This window comes from Alternaria burnsii, assembly GCF_013036055.1.
Source record: "Alternaria burnsii strain CBS107.38 chromosome Unknown 744, whole genome shotgun sequence".
Classification (NCBI taxonomy): domain Eukaryota; kingdom Fungi; phylum Ascomycota; class Dothideomycetes; order Pleosporales; family Pleosporaceae; genus Alternaria; species Alternaria burnsii.
In genome coordinates, this window is record NW_024066119.1 from 220,179 (window position 1) to 240,759 (window position 20,581).

The 20,581-nt window shown below is 52.8% G+C and overlaps 6 protein-coding genes across 6 annotated transcripts; 4 read left to right on the plus strand and 2 right to left on the minus strand.

The window, feature by feature from the left end:
• Window positions 1-246: 246 nt before the first annotated feature.
• Window positions 247-4,068, plus strand: GT037_008542 (uncharacterized protein; the record flags this gene model as incomplete). The annotated part of the gene is made up of 1 exon (XM_038933589.1): window positions 247-4,068. The coding sequence occupies one exon, from the start codon at window positions 247-249 to the stop codon at window positions 4,066-4,068; it is 3,822 nt and encodes a 1,273-aa protein (XP_038783554.1).
• Window positions 4,069-4,434: 366 nt separating this feature from the next.
• GT037_008543 (autophagy-related protein 7) lies at window positions 4,435-6,674 on the minus strand (the record flags this gene model as incomplete). The annotated part of the gene is made up of 3 exons (XM_038933590.1): window positions 4,435-4,926; window positions 4,996-6,427; window positions 6,475-6,674. 3 exons carry the CDS (start codon window positions 6,672-6,674, stop codon window positions 4,435-4,437), a joined length of 2,124 nt encoding a protein of 707 aa, XP_038783555.1.
• A 68-nt stretch (window positions 6,675-6,742) lies between these two features.
• Window positions 6,743-8,158, plus strand: GT037_008544 (uncharacterized protein; the record flags this gene model as incomplete). The annotated part of the gene is made up of 3 exons (XM_038933591.1): window positions 6,743-6,794; window positions 7,132-7,800; window positions 7,854-8,158. The coding sequence occupies 3 exons, from the start codon at window positions 6,743-6,745 to the stop codon at window positions 8,156-8,158; spliced, it is 1,026 nt and encodes a 341-aa protein (XP_038783556.1).
• A 1,155-nt stretch (window positions 8,159-9,313) lies between these two features.
• GT037_008545 (uncharacterized protein) lies at window positions 9,314-11,012 on the plus strand (the record flags this gene model as incomplete). Its single annotated transcript, XM_038933592.1, has 2 exons — window positions 9,314-9,503; window positions 9,553-11,012. 2 exons carry the CDS (start codon window positions 9,314-9,316, stop codon window positions 11,010-11,012), a joined length of 1,650 nt encoding a protein of 549 aa, XP_038783557.1.
• A 2,111-nt stretch (window positions 11,013-13,123) lies between these two features.
• Window positions 13,124-15,276, minus strand: GT037_008546 (duf-domain-containing protein; the record flags this gene model as incomplete). Its single annotated transcript, XM_038933593.1, has 3 exons — window positions 13,124-14,392; window positions 14,445-14,946; window positions 14,996-15,276. 3 exons carry the CDS (start codon window positions 15,274-15,276, stop codon window positions 13,124-13,126), a joined length of 2,052 nt encoding a protein of 683 aa, XP_038783558.1.
• Window positions 15,277-16,065: 789 nt separating this feature from the next.
• Window positions 16,066-20,467, plus strand: GT037_008547 (glycoside hydrolase family 125 protein; the record flags this gene model as incomplete). The annotated part of the gene is made up of 3 exons (XM_038933594.1): window positions 16,066-17,220; window positions 17,268-18,425; window positions 19,130-20,467. 3 exons carry the CDS (start codon window positions 16,066-16,068, stop codon window positions 20,465-20,467), a joined length of 3,651 nt encoding a protein of 1,216 aa, XP_038783559.1.
• Window positions 20,468-20,581: the final 114 nt, after the last annotated feature.

Here is a 20,581-nt window from a genome sequence, read left to right on the forward strand (position 1 = left end):
GTGGGGCTTCACATTGCAAGACATGACCATTCTCGAGGTGCGCTTTCCTGTCTAGCATGGTATACACCCTGTCGTTCTCCTTCCCACACATCCTTCCCACACCTGTCATACCATACTGTTGGCTGTGCCTCATTGCCGCTGTTTCTGCTATATGCCGTCGACGCGTCTTTAGCACTACTTCGTTACGTTGGCTGCACCCTCTTACCACTCTACTCCACCAGACCACAGTTTTATCCTGCAATTGTGATGCTGGCTCGCGCGAATAGCGATGCAGGTGTCCGTCTCCGCCGATCCAAGTCTGCGTCTACCGTGCACAAGCGTCCCACTTCCATCACCGAATCACCGGATCTGGATACGATCAGAGAGCAAGCTCTAGCTGCGGCCACAGCTGCCTTTGCTCGAGCGCAGGCCCAAGATGCGGCGGAGCGCACCACAAAACGTAGCTCTGAGATGGCAAGGTCCAAGAGCAATGCCAGCCGCAAGTCTCTTACATCGCAGGGCAGCCACTTTCCACCGCGCGATTCGAGCTTCAGATCTCTGCAGCGCCCAAACGCTGAGCAGACTAGGAGTACCCACCGCCTGTCCCAATCCTCGACAGAGAACACAGTCCAGAACACAGAGCAATTTCCGCCCTTCTATCCTGCTCCCAGCGTCCATGGATCACTTTCCGTGCCACGATATCTATCAACACAGTCTTCTATCACATTCAGTGAAAACGCCAGACCCAATTCCCAACTCAAGTCGTTTCGACAGAATACTTCGACTTCAGTTACCTCACAACAAATACGCAAGGCACGCTCTATGTACTACGCAAGTAGTGTCCAAACAGGATCTCCGATCGCTCGACCACCCTCCAAATACCTTACAACACCGCCTCTAGTTAGTACTAGTCCAGTGTCAGAAACCTCGTCTCTTCCTTTATCGTCCCGAACACTTCGGCCGTCACCACTTGCAGCCCCCCGCGTGCCTGTCGCAGTCAAGCCTGACATGGCACTTGACATGGCACGAGATGAATACCTGCAAGGTTTCCAACAGAAGGCAGTGAAACACAAGCCGTCCATGTTTCTTCCGTCATTAAAGAAGAGACATGATAGAGGAAAAGACAAAGGCAAGCGTGTCGCATCGGAATCCTCTTCCTTTCCGATGAGTAAACAGCACACACCCGACGAGTCGACGACCGACCTTGCTTTGAACGAGATGACATCATCCCATGAGATCAAAGAGAAGCGATCATTCTCAGGATCTCTCAAAAGCAAGATCAAGAAAGTGTTTCGGCGTGCATCGGGCAGATCAGCCAACCTTCCTGTTCAGCAGATTGATGCCAGTCGCGACTACTTTCATACTGCACACTATAGCCCACCATCCGCCAAAGATGCACTGGGTATACCCCCTCCCAATGAAGAAACCTTGCACCGCATTCGTGCCCGAACGCCGTCACTCGAGGGAACTTGCCCAGTCTATCTCCGATCTGGATCTCGAAGCAACAGCACTGGAAGCAATCGCAGTCTCCATAGCGAAGCCAATGCTACAAACATATCAGCCTCTCGAGTCACAAGCTGGGGAACATCCACTACAAGCGATACGCTGACTCAACGAGCCCTGAAGCGCATGACTGTTATACACGAATCCAAGGATAGCATTGGAAGCGAGGGAGATCACAGCGCTTGTGCATCTACCTCGAGACGGAAGTCGCTGCCTCTGCCACCTCTCTCTGCTTTTCGTGACCCAATGCCCATGGAAATCCTCACCGAAGAGTCACCAACGCCCGTCGATCCCAAACGCGTCTTTTCTGCGCTCATGAAAGAGATTGGGTCGTCAAAGCAACAGTCATCCCCAAGCCCTGCTCAACGAACACCTGGAGCGGAGAGCGACGTATTCGAATCCAGCACGACGAAGCTATTTTCTCACCCACGAGACTTGCATTCAGGTGGCAGCCGCAATCTTCGAAGCAGTGTTGAATTGGACCAGAGACCACCATCACGAAGACCTACGACGTCCCAGAGTGCGCAGAGCAAGACCAGCACAATCAGGTCTTTCGGCAGGGCGATCAGGTCAACCATTCGCACCGTCACGCCCATCGGACAGCACTCTTCGCCCGCTCCAGACGCCACAAGTCGCATATATGGCGCGGAAGGAGAGCAGCAACGAGATGATGGGTTACTTCCGTCATACATTGCGCCAGAATCAGACGATAGCCAGAACGATAGTGAAAGTGCTGAGCGCAATTGTGCTATTCAAGTGTTTACGCCATCGACCTTGCAGATTGAGAAGCGCGTAGAAAAGGCGAAAGAACGATGGAAAACACCACTCGAAGAAGCTGAGCGCCTCCACTTCCCGCGTGAAACAGGCAGAACTTACGATATCACAACTTTTGCTCAGCACACTCAAGAATCCGCAAAATTTATGATTGAACATGACATGAAAGTAGCATCGGTACCTAGGTCTGTTGATCACAACATACATAGACTTCCCGTATCTCCGAAAGCTTCCGCGTCACCAACATTTCGTGTTGTGGCGACGCCAATGTCTCCCAGCATATATTCACGGGATACAGATGGTGTCAGCATCATCCCGAACGATAGTATCATGTCTTTTGAAGGGCATAGTGAGTTTGATCGGTCTCACGACGGTGGCTCAGCAGTTATTTCCACTAGCCAGTCAGTCAGAAGCTACGTAGTGGGCACACCCTCCCCTCAACGTCGGGGATCGACGCGTACAAGTCGGGATTGGAGGGCCTGGCTGTCGCATGAGATTTCAGGCATGGAGCTCACCAGTCAAGATGATTTGAGGATCCACGATCAATACACAACACCATCTAAGAAAACAGGATCCGATCCGATCCGCACGACTCACACAGAGCACGAGGATACGACTGTTGTTCTTCAAGGATCTCTTGATGTCACAACACCGCGACCAGGGGCCGATAATTTAACAAAGACAAATGACTCGCATGTTCCTCATCGCTCGGACAGTATAGAATCCGAGTATGGTGAGAAGCGCGGCCTAAAAGCAGCCAATTTGATCGCTGAGAGATCATTGTCCTCTTTGGAGATTGGTGACAAGAATACTTGCAGCTATCCTACAGCAGACACCAGTGACATGGCAAAGGGCCATCAACCATCTCAGATCGAATCAACGTCGCTTTCCAGCACGAAGCGTCCACTTGCAACACCAAGAACCCTGAAGTCTACTCCACGCTCTTTGCTTGAGACACCCAGATCGCCTTCAATGAACAACCGGTTCCCATGTCTTGACACTGGCCGACGCTCGAGCAGCAACAGCTTGTCTTCTCGACATTCTATACCAACTGCCATCATGCACGTTCCAACGAAGTCTCAACCCTCGCCCAAGTTGACACCTGCTTCCAAAGCCATCACTGATGCGTCCGTTCCAGCCACAAATGATGCCTCAGAGTATGTGTCAGACACTGCACTGAGAAAGAACGATGCGCAGTCCAGAAGGAAAGAGAATGTTACCCCTCCCTCGATACAAAGTCAAAAGACGTCCGTCGTGTCAACGTTGGGATTCTCGACGCGACCAAACTCGCAACAGCTGCTTTGTCCGTCAACGACCCCACGTATTTCACCTAGCATCAGTCAACACCACACACCAGAGGGGAACGAAAACAAGCAAAAACCCAGCCCAGCAGGGACTCCTTTACGTCCTCGCATTCGCGCAACCCTCCGCCCGATATCTCCGGAGAAACTCGCTCGCCGGCCCCGTAGTGCATTCGACCTCCGTGGTGCCAACAAAATTGGCCGACCCACTGTCATCGATCTGGATAACGTCTCCTCACTTTCCGGTTCAGACCTACGGCGCCCTGGATTACATATCAAGACCTCAAGCTCTCTGGCCATGAGCAAAGAACCTATTCCCGATACCATTTCTGTAGGCAGAACTATCAACACTGTACTCAATGGTGAGCGGAGTGAGAGCGTTACCCCTGGTCAACGGATGGCAGATCGGTTCTTGAAGCAGAGGAAGAGTACGCCGGCGTTGGAAGGTAGTACAGGTAAGCTGAGAGGCGGGCTAGTTCTAGTTAGGGAAGATACGCCAGCTTTTCTGTGACATGGTCAACAACTAGCAAGGAATTATGTCAGTATGTGCACAAGAGATGAGGTTGGGTAACGGAGAGTTTAGCGAGCATCTTTGGGTACTGGAACATATGGATTTGGCTCTTTCTGGAATTGGATAGCAGAGCTTCTGAGCATAGCTTCAGGGCAGCGGGCTGGTAAGGGAGTTGCCTACTTCTCATGGTATATGGTTGGCATGTGTAGTACGGTAGCATCAATGTGAGATTGTATCATTACTCATGCACGTGTCGGGATACGGAGACTTGATGCAGTGCACTACAAGCGTATGGTAGCAGGATATATTACATGAAATTAAGCATAAGCTGTTGTTGAATAGCGCTCTATGGTTGTGTCCTCTTCCTCAAAGCATCTCGCCCTCTTCGTCCAATCCTCCTTCATCCTCATCCCATTCTACATCTGCCGCCGCCTCATCAGCTCGTCTTTGTACCTCCTTTAAGCCACTCATCTCCTCAACCCACCCTTTTTCGTTCAACGCCCTAGAGACGAACTCCCAGGGATTGGCGTTGTAAGCCTCGAGCACCCTGTCACTGCACGCTGAGCAGCAATCATAGGGCTTCCCTTCTACTTGTATATTCGAAAAGGTCGAGAGGTAGCCTCGTATCGTGTGGGGTATGGTGCCAAGAGGATGTTGGAAGGGTGGTGGTAGTGCGGGATGAGATGGTGTGGGGGCTGGGGCAGATTTTGAGTTTTGCTGCGAGGGAGGTGGTGCACATGCTTTTGAAGGGTGTTGGAGGATAGACATGAGGAGTTCGACGAGCAGGCTGGATGCGAGGGGCGCCACGCCAGGGCGGGTTACGGTGCATTGTTGGTCGAGGGTGGCGTTGCTTAGGGACTGTTTGATCAGGTTAGCTGTGTATCACTCAGACTAATGTGTATTACTTGCATCTGCGGGTGCAACAACATCGTTGCAGAAGTAGCATCCTAGCTCCACCTCTCCCTCTTGCGTGGCCTTTAGGCCATGTCGCATGACCACGTAAGTGTCGAAGCCTAGCGCGGCATTGAGAACGATCTTTCCGTAAGCCTTGCCCATGAGACTTGGTAGCCATCTACTTTCTCGTGTATCCATAAGCAGGAAGATGGCGTCGTGCTCACTGATCAACCTCTGCAGCTTCTCGAACTCGGTCTTCGTTTTGGCGCTGTCAGTCATCGGATGACCCAGCATGGGTACTTCCATGACGTGCCCGGTCGCATCGACGCCTGGATAGATTTCTTGCAAGGCCGCTGCCGCTCTTTCGGCTTTCTTTGCACCGCCTTTGAGGCAATCATCAAAGTTGAAGAGAGGCTGCCGTACAGGGTTCGAGAAGCTGACTGTTGCGTTGTCGATGAAGGTAATCTTCCTCACACCCCATCCCATCAGCGTTCTTGACACGTATGTACCTAGTGTTCCCGCTCCGAGCAGTAGACACTTGCAATTCTTGATGACATCCAAATCGATGGTGGGAGCTATGCGCCACTTGATCAGCTTTAGGTTGAGATCGACAGCTTGGTCAGCGAGTTTGCGCTCATCCATGTATTCGGACAGGTCCACGTTTCGCGATGTCAACTTGCCAGCTTCAGTCCGTTCCCAGCCCGTCACTTTGGGTAGCTTTGGCGTCCGTGGGCGACTTTCTGATGCTTCCGAGGTGGGTGCCGCATCGGGAGTGGGGTCTGCACGTAGTTGTAGGATGAGAGAGTTGGGCTGGTCGCGCCGTGTATGGGTGTCGCGATAACACATGATCTGAGCATCATTCAGATGCCATCGATGCCGCATCAAGACGAGAAGATTGCGGAGAGGCCAGCCAGGATTGGATTCGTAGGTAGAGGGGTCTGCGAAACAGATGAAGCGATCGCGACTATCGACTTTATCGAAGAAGCCCTTTTCATAGGCCTCGAGTCTACCTATGGCCCAGATATATCCAAACTCTTCGAGTGGCGAGACTGGTGTTTTTGGCCTCTCCTCTGGGTCGCCCCCTCCTTGTATGCGCTTTGCTAGGAAAAAGCCTCTTTGGCGGACATCAGAGCTGTAGCGCCACGTCTGTACCGCATCCACCAGGTATGTAGTCTCTCTGGCCTGCAGCCTCGTAGCCTCTCCTATTTGTTTCCACGGTGGGTCGGATTGTATGGCAGGGAAGCCAAAGTGATAGGTGAACTTGTATTTCTTGAGGTTGGCGAATATAATGGCTGTGAAGGAGGAGAGAAGCGAGGGGCATTCGTATATGGAGCCGTCGTGTATGGCGTCCCATATCGTTTGGGCGCATCGTTCGAGTATGGCGGCGCGATCGAGGTTCTTGTAGTCTTCTATGGTGTTGCAGTTCTTGATGATGCCTTCGGCGCGGCAGAAAGTGGGAGGGGTGCTGAAGCTGTCAGAGGGGCGGGGACGGAGTCAAGCGTCGAGACATACTCGTCTGAAGTCAGGGCGTTGGGGTGTATCTGCACGCGCATAGATCGCGACGAATGCTCTCCAGGACGAACTTCATACAAGCCGAGCACCTTACGCGCGGAATCGTCGAGTCTGTCATGGTTGATCTTGATATGTGCTAGGGCGGCATAGAACTGGACATCGACATCACTCAGCCAAGGCGCAAACTTGAGGGTGGACATGTTGGGAGGTGGAGTGGATGGTGGGGTATGGACAAGGCTGTGAGATGGGTGGCGATGCAAGGTATATGATGGCCTGGGATGCGACGGCAACAGCAGTCATAAGGGCAGAGGGCGAGACAGGTAAGGGCAGAGGGCGAGACAGGTGAGGCGGTCAAGGGCGCATGCATGTGACAGTGAGGGTCCAAGTGATGGCTGAGGCAGCGGCACGCTTCACGCTTCACGCTTCACCCCGCTGCCGCCATGATCAATGTCATGGGTCTGGGCGGGGCCGCGCTAGAAGGCGTTCCTGCAGCCGCACGCGCTTAGCCGCTGTCAGTAACAGCGAGCTTGGATGCCGTCCACCGACTCGCTCCACAACTCTCATTGCACCTGGCTGGCCCGTCATCGCCATGCTTGTTGGATTGTGCGGAGGCAAGCACCGTCAGACGTGGTTCGAGAGGATGCTGACAGGGCACAGGAATATGCGCGGGCAAGTCGTCGATAGCTTCCTATCTCGTTGAAGAGCACCACTTCACCCGCCTCGGCCTGGTGCGAACGGCTGCCACGCCTCCAGAGGAAGAGTCGGCCTCGCCCGCTGCGTCAGGGCGCACATTTCCAGACGTCGATGCGCTGCTCGAGTTCGTCACGCTGAGATGGAGAGAGCGATTCGTCCTGACGGATATATGGGACGAAACCGTGGTTGATGCCCTTATGAGACGCCCCTTCTTCCTCCTCGTCAGCGTAGATGCGCCCGTCAGTGTGCGATGGCAACGATTCAAGGCCCGCTGTGCTGCCACCCAGCACACACCGCCAACCCTCGACGACTTCGTTCTACGCAACGACCAGCACTTGTTCGCCCCCAAGACTGGCCTCAGCGCCCTGTGCCAGCGAGCACAGTTGAAGCTACTCAACTCCTCATCCGACATGACCGTCCTACGCAACGCCATCCTGCACCTGGACCTCATGGACGAAGCACGTGTGCGGCCGAGCTGGGACCAATACTTCATGCAGCTGGCCGATCTGGCAGCACGTAGGAGCAACTGCATGAAGCGGCGGGTAGGCTGTTGTATAGTTAGGGAAAAACGTGTCATCAGCACCGGATACAATGGCACACCACGCGGCATGACCAACTGCAACGAGGGCGGATGTGCGTACCTTTACAGACCGCGAGCCAGAAAACACCCCGCTGACAAAATGCAGGTCCTCGCTGCAACAATGCCGCCCAAGGAGGCGTCGGTCTCTCCACCTGTCTCTGCCTGCACGCCGAAGAAAATGCCCTGCTCGAAGCTGGCCGTGATCGCATCGGCGAGAACGCCATCTTATACTGCAATACCTGCCCTTGCCTGACCTGTAGTGTCAAGATAACACAAGTCGGTATTAGCGAGGTAGTCTACAACCAAGGCTATCTTGTAGACGACCAGACAGCTAGGATATTTGCTGAAAGCGGTGTCAAGTTGCGTCAGTTCTCCCCGCCTGCCGACGGCCTTGTAGACCTGAGCATTTAAAAGACGCGACAACAAATGAGACCAGCAGTGTGCAAACACACCTTGCCTAGTATTTGCTATTGGGAGTGACACGTGACTTGCGTCATGCTCAATCGGATGTTATGCGACTGTAAGTAACGCGTGGCGACGCCTCCACGCGAGCGCCTCTCACGGGATGCGGCCGCCTGCCACAGTTCACAAGGTACATATTCTGGACTTGGAAACCTCTACTTCCTTGTCTACTGCTGTATTGTGACGTGCCATTGAAAACCCTTCAGTCGTGGTGCATGTTAGTGTTGAGAGGGCAAAGATCGAGAGACTGCTACAGAGAGGCTGGTTGCGATGCAGCCTCACCTCCACAATCTATGGCGCACGCGACCGTAAGCAGGCTTTCGGCTGTCCCAGCGTGGCGCTTCATATTCCAACAACTTCAAAAAGCGCCCAAGAACAATGAATAAACTTCTCAGTCGGCCCTTGGTGTTTGACCTTGATTCTTGTAGCTTACTTTTCATTTCCCAGCCTGAACAGGATCGTCATGCGTCGGCCCGCCCTGGTCACGCTTATCTTGGGCCTGATGACGCGCGGTACCACGCAAATACAGCAACCATGACAGTTGAGCGCCACAAGATAGCTCCTCAAGGCCTTTAGTAAACGGCTTTACGAACACGCTCGAGCAGAATATTGCGTGCTATCGCATACACCTGCGGTAGCCGGGCTCGCATTGCTATCGCACACCAGCCCGCAAGCTTGACCAAGCCTCGACAAGCATCCGCTACCGAGGCTTACATTTGAACTGGTCTGGGGCGCATAGGATGCACTAAACACAGCCGCGTCGAATCACAATCCAGCTACATGCAAGAATCTCGGCCTAATCTTCGTATACAAGCGCTTCAGGAAGGTGCGTAAGGTTGTGCTTCTGTTTCTACTGCGTCATCTCGCATCGTTCGCCATTCGGCTACGAATCTCACCCCGATAGCACAGCCTGCACGACCCAGAGTGTGGCGTTTGCGAGGTTTATTACCGAGCCCTGCTGGTACTCCGTCAACCTCCTGCTCTTCCGGGGTAAGCGCAAGGCCTGTATACAGAAATGCCGTCACATAGCAAGCGTTCAAATAGAGCTCTTGGACCCGGTGCTTCCGTAGCAGCTCACAGCCGCATTCATCAGTCAATTCCAAGATGAAGCTCCTTACAGTATTCGGCTCTTTGCTGTGTGCTTCCACAGCTCTGGCTGGTAGCTCACCACACAAGCGTGGTGTCTTCGACAAGGTCAGACCTGCTGTTGAGAGGCGTATGCCTGGAGAGTCTTTCAAGCACCCTGAGATTCAGAGGCGTGCTGAAAGCTTCTTCTTGACTAACAAGACCGAGTGTAAGTATCTGTCCAACAAACTACAAGAGCTCGACTGATCAATTGGTAGCCTTTGCCGTCAACGGTACTGGAATTCCAGAGGTTCCTTTCGATGTTGGTGAGAGCTACGCTGGTCTGCTGCCCATCTCGGACGACCCGAATGAGACGCGAAAGCTCTTCTTCTGGTTCTTCCCCTCCACACAAGCCCAAACCCCAGAGGAAGTTGTTATCTGGCTCAATGGCGGCCCTGGTTGCTCTTCGCTCAGCGGTTTCCTCACCGAGAACGGTCCCTTTACATGGGAGTCGGGTACATTGGCGCCCGTCCAGAACCCCTACTCATGGACCAACCTGACCAATATGCTCTGGGTTGAACAGCCCGTGGGTGTTGGCTACTCGCAAGGTACGCCCAACATTACCAACGAAGTTGAGCTTGGCAACCAGTTCCGTGGTTTCTACAAGAGCTTCATTGACCTGTTTGGGCTCTACAACTGGAAGACATACATTACTGGAGAGTCTTACGCCGGTTACTATGTTCCTTACATTGCTGACAGCTTCATCAATGCCAAGGACGACAAGTACTGGAACCTTGCTGGTATCTCCATCAACGACCCTATCATTGGTGACGAGACCATCCAGCAACAAGTTGTCCTTCTTCCATTCGTCAACTTCTGGCAGAACTTGCTGTTCCTGAACGACACATTCATGGAGCAGATCACTCAGCATCACAAGGAGTGTGGCTACACCGACTACATGGACAAGTACTTTACGTTCCCCCCACCGGAGGGTGCCTTCCCTGTTCTTCCGGACCCATACAGCTCGGAGAATTACACTTGCGACCAGTTTGACAACTTCTACTCGGCCATTCTCGAGGTCAACCCTTGCTTCAACATCTACCACATCACCGAGACTTGCCCTCACCCGTACTCGCAGCTCGGCATAGTCAACACCGGAGACTACTCTCCTCCAGGTGCTGAGATCTACTTCAACCGCACCGACGTCAAGCTTGCGCTCCACGCCAACGTCAGCACCGAATGGCTCCAGTGCACAAACACCAACGTCTTTGGCGACGGTGACGACAGGGGTTCTGATCAATCCCCTGGACCTGCGAACAACGGTGTTCTCCAGCACGTTATCGAGTACACTAACAACACCATTATCGGCTCTGGTGACCTCGACATGCTCCTCAGCACCAACGGCACTCTGTTTGCCATCCAGAACATGACCTGGAACGGCGCTCAGGGTCTCTCCGAGTACCCAGCTACCCCTCTGTACGTACCCTACCACCCAGAGTACAACGGCGGTGCGCTTGCTGGCGCCGGTATCCAGGGATACTGGACTGCTGAGCGTGGAATGACCTTCTACACTGCCCGTCTTGCTGGTCACGAGCTGCCTGGTTACACTCCCGGTGTTGCTTACCGCATGTTGGAGATCCTCCTCGGAAAGGTCAAGGACTTTAGCAGCACTGAGAACTTTGTTACTCAGACCGGTAACTTTACTGGTACGGGTACTATCTACAGGCGTGGCCTCTAAATCGGCCGCATATTTTTTGAGATAGAGGTTGTTGACTAATGACGACATGAGAACTATGTAGATGGAAATTATGATATTCTATTAGCATTGAATTATCACGTGCTATCACCTTTTCCATATGACGAAATGGGAGCTTTACTGTAGTGTGGGGTTATATTCACATCGAGTGAAGCTCGTCATGCACCCCATTGTCAATCAATTGATATATGGCGAATGTTCTCGGTTCCTTGTCGTTTGTAGTCTAACCATTTTGTGATGGCGTTGTCGAGGCTCCGCAAGCACCCCTGAGTCAGGTCCGTTGCCCACCCGACGACCCAGTCACAGAATTTTCACCATCCAGCTGACATCGAGAACACGGAACTCAATGGCACTCTTCAGGGCAGCGCTTGTGTTGCAAAATGAGGATATATCATATATATTTCCCGATCCTTCCACCAATCAACTACTCAACCTTCTGGTTGGTCAATCTTCAGTAGTATAGTGGTCAGTATTTCCGCTTGTCACCATCACAGGCAACTCGCGGGAGACCGGGGTTCAATTCCCCGCTGGAGAGATTACATTCTTTTTGCTGTTTTTGCATTGCATTGCATTGCTGCAGGTGGTCGTGGTCGTGGTCGTGGTCGAGGCGTGGACGGTACTCTGTCGCGTGGAACACGTTTTTGGCGTGCCGTGTCTTGTTTTCTTTTGGCTGTGTGACAGTAAAAGAAGAAACACGTACGGAATGCATGCATCCTGCGGGTCGTGTCTTGCATGTACTACTTTTCGGGAGGGTGTCTGGCTAAGCGCATGCAAAGTATTCGTGTCCCGCACCATTCAAGCGCATTATGCAAGGTGGAAGATGCAGGATATCAGAAGCAAGTGTTCCGGTATCTTTCTGGTATCGACCAGGCCTGTTGTCTAGCCTAGATCCAAGTACCAGGTTTTCCAGGTCGACGGTCCGCGGGTGCATCCCAAGATCCATTGATGTGCGAACTGCAGATGCGGGTCACGCGGTGTCGCGGTCGCGCATGAAGCACCCTGCTTCGCCGCGTGCACATCGCATCCTCAACCACCAGCTCTGCATGCCTTGTCCACTGCAAGCTTCACAAACTTGTTACCGCCGCTTCGCTGGAAAGACGCTTACGCATAGGCACGGAGATGCCGATGTTCATGCAACGAGACCGGATATGCGCAAGAATCGTCGACCACCACTACGTCACCCAGTACCACCGACCTTTCCCATCTGCTAATCGCAGGCATGATACGATGTTGTTGAGCTTCCAACCTGGATCAGACACAGAGGACAGGTTCAGTCTACTATCCCCAAAACCTACCTAGGTATACTTGCGTCTGCAACCACCAGCAGGGAAATATTCGTGCGCTTTATGGACCCCGACCCCTTTCCACACGTAGTTGTCCCTCCACCTCCATCTGGATACATATATAGGCGCACGACAAATACATTTATGCGTAGTACTTACCAAAGACAACTTACTGGGGAGGTGTCTTGACTATGCGCCAACCACCATAAGCAGCGGCTCGAAGATAAAAAGCGAAGGTAGACACGAAATTTTGATGCATTCATAAGCAAACAAACACAGCTCTCCATTTGCCACATTCTCTCTTCATAGATTCAAGATTTAGGGTGAAAGAACACGCTGTACACACGTCCCAGTTCCTCTCTGTTTTTGAGGTAGTATGGAAGACAAATCTCAAAGCATATGACGAGAGAGTAGGGCGGTAGGACACCGTGCAATCGTGGTTTCTGAAAGTGATGGTAGTGATGATCATGATATAAATCTACATATGTACCTTACGACCATGTATCTCAGTCGTCTTCCTTCTGCTATCTACGTATACAAGCCCATGGGGCATTATCTGCTCATGTATGTAACAGTACTCATTAACGTCCGATGCGGGTCGTTACGACATTCACAGGCCGAAATCCACCGCTAGTCGGCCGCGCAAGCGCTCGATATACAGCCAGCGCCCAAGAAGAATCCGCCAACATCGAAACCAACACCGTCCACTATGCAAAACGACATTCAAGAAGCTAAACAAGACACTGATGATGCCACCGCGCCTGCTGATTGAGAACAGAAGAGAAGATGGGGAAGTTCTCATCCTACGCCCTATAAGAAAGTGTTCCCGTTTCCAGAACCCTTCTCGAATTCTTTGGCATCTCTCGGGCTTAGCTCTGACATGTCCGTATCAACCCTGCGTATCGGTGGTGGCATTACGTGCGGCCGCTCAGGTGAGTATCCTGGACTTGAACTCCTGGGCATATCCCAGTCATCTGAATAACCTGGTGGTCCAACCAGCTCATCACTTCCACGGCTGGCGATGGGAAGGAGATTTGTTGAATCGCCCTTGACAAGCCCCAGTCTTTCTTCTTCAGTGGCGGTAGCCGCTGCTTTGCCTTCTTTGCTACTCTTCCGACTATGCCTACTAGCCGGTCGTCGGCTACTGGACGATTCGCCTGTTGAATCAGGACGATTCCGGGAGAAGACGTTCTGGAAAGAGAATTGTCGTTTGGCCATGTGGGGAGGTGGCCTTGGGGGAGCGAGTGAATCGCTGGAGTCTTGACGATCATGGCCATGGCGGGGCGGATCAGGAAGCGAGGCAAAATGTATGTGATTGTCTAGTGGCTTGTAAGATGTATCTTGCGTCATCATGGTCTGCTTGTAGGATCCGGCGTCTGATTCGCGATCCGAAGCACCATCGGCCTGTGGGATGGAGGGCAACGTCTGCATGCCCATGCCCGAAGTCCCTGGAGCGTGTGAGCTACCACGACTACTGGTAGACTTGCCCCGGGAGCGTAATCTTTGGAAGAAACCAGGGTGGAAACTATCGTTATCGTCGTCTGATTCATCGGTCGGAAACTGGGACATGCCGAGAGGCGGGTGGATGGTCCGTACGACGGTAGCGCTGCGTGTCGGTGGACGACTGGGGTCGAGGACCGTTTTCCGTCTTCGGAGACCGTCGAATTCGACCTGTTCGCCTTCGCCAATGGGCTCCATGTGCTCTTCTTGGATCTTCTTAGCCTCAGCGAGCTCCTTGTGCGACCTAGCCTTTGACAGTGACCTGAGGATTGCTGCACCACCACGAAGAGTGTCAGCTCGGGGCTCGTACTCGGGCTCCTCCATCTCTGCGACGGTTCGCACTTGGTCAAGATCGCCCTTGAAGACGGCTGAGTCCGGCACATCCTTTGCTGACTTGGAGAGTTGTAGCAGAACGACACCAGAACAAATTTGTAGGAAGCCCATGATGACAGTGACGATCTGGAGTGGGGTGCCTTTGAATCCCTGAAACAAGACAGCCGAAGTGACGATTGTCGCAGACGTGAAGAAGACATAGTATGTTGGTGTCACTAAAGCAGCGTTGAACAAGTTCAAGGCTTTCTGGGCAAAGCTTAGCATTCTCCACATGGCCAAGAAAGAGAGATGGACTTACGTTCAGGTAGATGATCTCCGTCAGTAACGTGACCACAACAAAGACTAGTAGCACGTAGAGGAACCATTCCTTAAACTGTCCACCGTATGTGCCAGAAGCCTGTGCTACGACGGCAGCACCGAGACCTTGGGTTGCGACAACACTCAGTCCTCCGATCAGACTGCAGATAGTGATGTAGACCATCATAGTCTTCTTTCCGTATTTGGGGCCGAGCCAGAGAGCGATAACAACACATGCGACGATGATGACACCTGCATAGCTGAGAAAACCTGGAGCAATGACCCATTTCTTCATGTCTTGAATGCGCGCAACAGACGACTGCTCGGGTGCGTTTACTGCAATTACAACGGACCCGATGATGCAGTTGAAACAGCCTACTTTTCCTACAAAGCTCAAGCGTTCCTTCAAGAATATGGTGGACAGTATAGCGCATATGACGACGGAGAGGGCGCCCATGGGGGTTACGAGGATGGCGTCGGTGAAGGCGTATGCGACGAGATTACTACCAGGTATTAGTAGGAGGTCCGGATCTGAGGCTTCGTAGTGTTTACCATATTTCTCCAACAATCATGAGTGTCATGCCGAGCCACCACCAAGCGTTCTTGAGATATCCATAGCCTTCTCCCGCCTCTTCGTTGTACTTCTTGTTCGCCTGTAGTAGACCGTGTTTCTTTATAACGAATGATGTCCCGATGAAGACTCCGGATGCGATGGCTAGGACTAGACCGATAATCTTGTATGAGCCTGGGCGGGTGCCTGTATCGCCGCCCATGCCCCCAGCGCGGGCATCCAGCTGGTGGGCAGCATAGAGGAGGTGTGCGGTCGAGTCCATGGCTTAAGGTGGGTCGCAGTGGATGCTGCCAAGTGCTAGTGCACTGGCGATTCGACCTGATGGTATAATTGACTGTGAAGTGCTTTTTTACCGCGGCAGCATGAATAATAGTGTTTGCGACTGGAATGTCTTGGGTGAGGTGCACGAGGCTGGGCTGCACGTGGAGGAGCGCTGAATGACCGGAGGCAAGAACGCTTTGGGAAGTCTGTTTGGACAGGGTCCAGGGCACCACGGAGATGAGTACGAGCAAGGCGCAATCGCAGTCGCAGAGGGAAGTCGCAGAGAGCGGAGGGGAAGGCGCGGGTGGTGAAGGGGTTTCTTTTGTTGGAGTACGAGGAAGGCGCAGTCTCTCGGTGCAGATGCGGGCCGTTGGTGCGTAATCGTGGTGCGTACAGCTGAGAGGTCTAGATGCGAGGGTGATTGGTGCGCGGGTTGGTGGTGTTTACACAGCAGCTGGGGGCCAAAGCCGTGTCACAGACAAAGGCAGCCAACGTTGATATACCAAACTTGCGACGGGACTCTGGGCAGGTAAACAGAAACATGCGACGGTCGAGGCCGTTCCGCGTCGTTCCTTGCCCGTCAACATGTAGTGTAATCTCGCTGCAGGGGCAACGGGTGCATTGATCGTGCGAGTCCCAGGCCCTGAGACGTCACCGGCCAAGAGATCGGCGCTCGCCCACCAACGCTGGACAGCTTGCAGGGCCAGAAATAGACGATCAACAGTCGCGAGCCAGTACGCGACGTTTGATGTTCCTCGACATGTGCACCCTGACTGCAGCATGATTGAACATGGCAGTCGACATTGACGACCGAGACATTTTCGCCGCCGCCAGCGTGGCTCAGATCCATGAAGCCCTCGGCCAATTGCACGAGCACGAAGCCAGCATCACCCAGCGCCTAAACGCCCTCATCGCCTCGCAGAAGCATCTCTCGCGCGAACTCGGTCGCCTCGATCTGCTCCGCGCCCACCTCGGCACTCAAGCCGTCAACACGCGCGCCATCAGCAATGGCATGCTTTCCGACGCCGCCTCGACTGCGAGCCGGATATCGAGCGCCGTCAAGCGGTTAGACCAGGAACAGTCGAATGTCAAGGCCACACTCGAGGTGGTGGAGCAGGTGGCAGAACTCAAGGCATGTGTGCTGGGCGTCCATGGCTCCATGGGAGCTCCGCAAGACTGGGAGACGGCTGCTGGCTATCTCCACCGCGCCGCCAAAATACCCGACGACGTCGTAAACGGCAGTTTCGCAGACGAGATTGTGCCGACTGCTGAGGTGCCCGATCCGCCGCGTGTGACGCTAGATGCAGCAGCAGAGTCGCTATGTGGCCTCTTCTTGCGCGAGTTCGAAAAGGCTGCGCAAGAGGGCGACGGCTCCAAGGTGACGAGGTTCTTCAAACTGTTCCCCTTGATCGGGCGGACACATGTAGGCCTGGATGCATACGGGCGATATGTTTGCCAGGGAGTAGCTTCGCGTGCGCGGACAAACTTCAATTCGGCTGCGCCAGCTCAGAGGAATGAGCCCTTCTTCTACGGCAACACCATCACAAAGCTCTTCGAGCATATCGCTCAGATTGTTGATGGCCATGAGCCGTTGGTCGAGCGTCACTACGGATCAGGCATGATGCAGAAGGTCATTGAGCGTCTACAAATTGAGGCCGATGTTCAAGGCGGCATTATGCTCGACACATGGCATGAAGAGCGTCACATAGACCGCAAGCTGACTGACATCAAATCTTATGCCTTCTCCTTCCTTGTCCAAAGCTTTCTTCCCTCCCAAAAACCTGCTTCTGGAATACCTCGTTCCAGCTCGCCAGCCAACGGTGCTGGCCGAGTCAGCGAAGACGAGGGAGTGGACATGAAAGAGATTGATGGCTTGCTTGGAGAGGGCGCACTAATGCTAGGACGGTATGCGCTGTATGCGCGTTTCCTCTCTGACAAGTGTGCAGTAAGTGGTAAATGTACATGTTCGCTTTCAACAACTTACTTTTGCAGCCCGCCGAGCCTGAAGACCGCATCGACTATGGTTTGGTGATGCCCAATTTCTTAGCTACCAGTAACCTCCACAAGAAAGTGAACAGCCATCTTATCGAGCCTGTCAACGCCATGACAACCTTTTTCTTTCGTAGGTCGGTGGAGAAGGCTTTCCAGTTGGACGAAGCGCCAGCAGATCTCACGCTGAATCCAACCAAACCTCTTGGGTCCAACCCACCTTTCATCACTTCCGCAGTCGACGATGTCATGTACATTGTCAATCAGGTGATTCAGAGAACCCTGGCAACCTCGCAACGTGCCGTCGTTTCTAGTGTCGTGCCTGCGGTAAGCCATATCCTAGGCGCAGAGTTTATCGGTATGATACAACGGAAAATGCGTGACGAAAGTTATCCCAAGCCCGTTATTCAGGGCGGTCTCCCTCCCGAAGACAAAGTCATTGCTTTCTTGGTGCTCATCAACAACCTGGACATTGCGAACGACTATGTCAAACGCATAGTCTCGCAGCAGCTAGGCCGTCACTCGCAAGCTGGCGAAGAGGATACAAAATCACCGTTGCACGACCTCTTTCCTTTCGGCCACGACGCTGTGTTCGTTGAGAACACACTGAAAACAATGGAGAAGTCGTTTGCATCCAAGAGCGGAGATCTGCTCAACGATGGCATCACTGTCTTATTCTCAAACGTCCTCAAGCCTCGTATTCGACCAATCCTGGCTGAGGCGTTTCGAGACATAAAGTACGACCCCGAGGACGGCGAGAATGAGGATGAAGAAGAGGAAGATGTTGATGTGGTAAAGTCGCGTTTTGACCGCGGTTGGGGAGTCGTGATCCGTCCCATCAAGCGTATCTTGACCTCAGCAAACTTTGATCGTCTCCTGGCGTTGGGATTGAATTCTCTCGCATCTTCGCTCGAAAAGCGCATCAAGAGCTACTATGGTAGAGTCAACGAGCTGGGTGCTGTCAGGCTCGAGCGCGACGTTGCTGGTATCATCACCGCCGCTACAAGCGGTGGCGCGTATTCACTTCGCGATGCATTCCAAAAGAGTACTCAGATGACTCTGATTCTAAACATGGAGGACGACGAATTTGCGGAAGTAGCGGATGACACGTCAGGCGAGTCAGGTATACCCTGGGTATTGGATGCTGAGGAGAGGAAGAGAGTAAGAGCTATCGTGAAAGGTTGATGAGGTGGTGTGGCTCGGCCTTCGCGGGCGGGGTGCAGAGTTTCCGTAGTCTTGACTAGGAAATTATTGGCATGCAATCTATACAAATGAAACACTCTGGACTGCCTCGGTAGTGGGTATACTCCGCAATTAATCGTCTTTCTTTCCGTGAGGGACGCTTTCGTATCGCGTCCGCTCCTTTTGTACACGGTCCATATTAGTAGCACGCTGCTAGCCGTCGCGGCCGATCACCTGTGGCTCGTGCCGGCTTGGCTCTGCTTGAACACCTTTCGCTAGGAGCACCACACGCGATCAGTTGCTCCTTAACGTGTCGGCTGTATTTTCTAATCATTGTCTATTCTGTACCGCATTGCTAGGTTGCCAGGCGACTATCGGCCCGCCGTTTACGCTATGTGGCTGTCAACCGCAAAGATCCTGCTTCCCTGCGTTTCGCTTCTGTTGCCGTCCCTGTCATTGGCTCAATGTCCACTCTATCAGAATTATGCCGCCCATTACCATGAGCCTTACACAGAAGGAACATGGAACTTGAGCTACGCCAGACCGATCGTACCGTGTCGGACATTTCGTTCGCGACAGGTTGAGGATACAATTGAAAGGTTAAGAGGTGTAATCAAAGATGTTGATCTCTTCCGCGTACGAGGACTGCCACTGTGTTGCAATTCATGCTAATTCAACCACAGATCTTCGAAAACTCATGGCCGAGTACACTAGATACGACGATTGAATGGCGAGGGTGGTCAAACACCACGAGTAACCTAGACGAGCTTGAAGGTCCGCCCATGAGCATGAAACCGGAAGAACTGACTTTTGTCATTACCGGTGACATTGAAGCAATGTGGTTGCGCGACTCGGCAAACCAGCTGCAAGCATACGTCTCCGTCTTGAAGAAAGACGACAGCCCAGACAGCCTGGCCAGTCTTTTTCGAGGTGCCATCAATCTGCAAGCACGCTACATCCTCGAGAACGCGTTTTGCAATGCATTTCAAGCGCCTGATGAAAGTGGCGTCGTACACAAAAGCAGTCTGAATAGCGACCGCATCACACCGTTGTTCGACTACTACAAAGTGTTTTCCTGCCAATGGGAGTTGGATTCCCTGGCTTCGTTCCTGCAGCTCTCCGTCGATTATGTGACTGCAACAAGGGATTATGATTTCTTCCAGAATTCCAGTAACTGGACCAAAGCCGTCGAAGTCGTGCTTGAAACAGCAGAAAGCATGACTATAGACAGCTACACCGAAGATGGTGAATGGCAGCATACCCCTTACACCTACTGCGCACCTTACGGCGGCACTCCAATCAACAATTGTAATGGCAGTCCTCACAGAGGAAATATTGGACTCATACGCTCTTTCCACCGCCCCAGCGACGATGCATGTACATACCAGTACCTTATCCCTTCCAACATGATGTTTTCGTCCGCCCTCAACACCTCTTCAACAATAACATCGCGAATCATGCCCCGCACCAGTGGTCTAACAGCACGCATGCAAGCCCTGAGTACGGCCATCAATCGTGGCATAGAAAAGTACGGAATAGTTTCGGACCCCACCTACGGCAAAATATACGCCTACGAAGTCGATGGCTACGGTTCTGTCAACATCATGGATGATCCCAATGTGCCCTCTCTTCTCTCAGCTCCTTTTCTTGGCTATACGACGCTGCGCGACCCCATCTACCAGAACACGCGACGCAAGATTTTGAGCAGGGGCAATCCGTACTATGCTGTTGGGCCTATAATTACTGGTGTTGGGAGTCCGCATACACTACCTGGCAGACCGTGGCCTATGGCGCTTATTATGACAATACTGACTAGTGAAGACGACACGGAGATTGTTCAGAATTTGATGTGGCTAGTGCAAAGTACGGATGGCTTGGGTCTCATGCATGAGAGCGTGCATGCGAGGGATAAAGCAGTGTGGAGTCGGCAGTGGTTCAGCTGGGCGAATGGGCTGTTCGGGCAGATGATCTTGGATTTGGAGAAGAGGAGGCCATGGATTTTAGGTATGAGTTTTCAGTAGTTAGTAGTGCTAGAATGCAGGACAGTGACTGTGTCTCTTTGCGTTGGACACTCTGAGTGTAAGGCGAACGTGATAACTAACTACACTATTAAGCTAATGTTAGATGCTGAATAA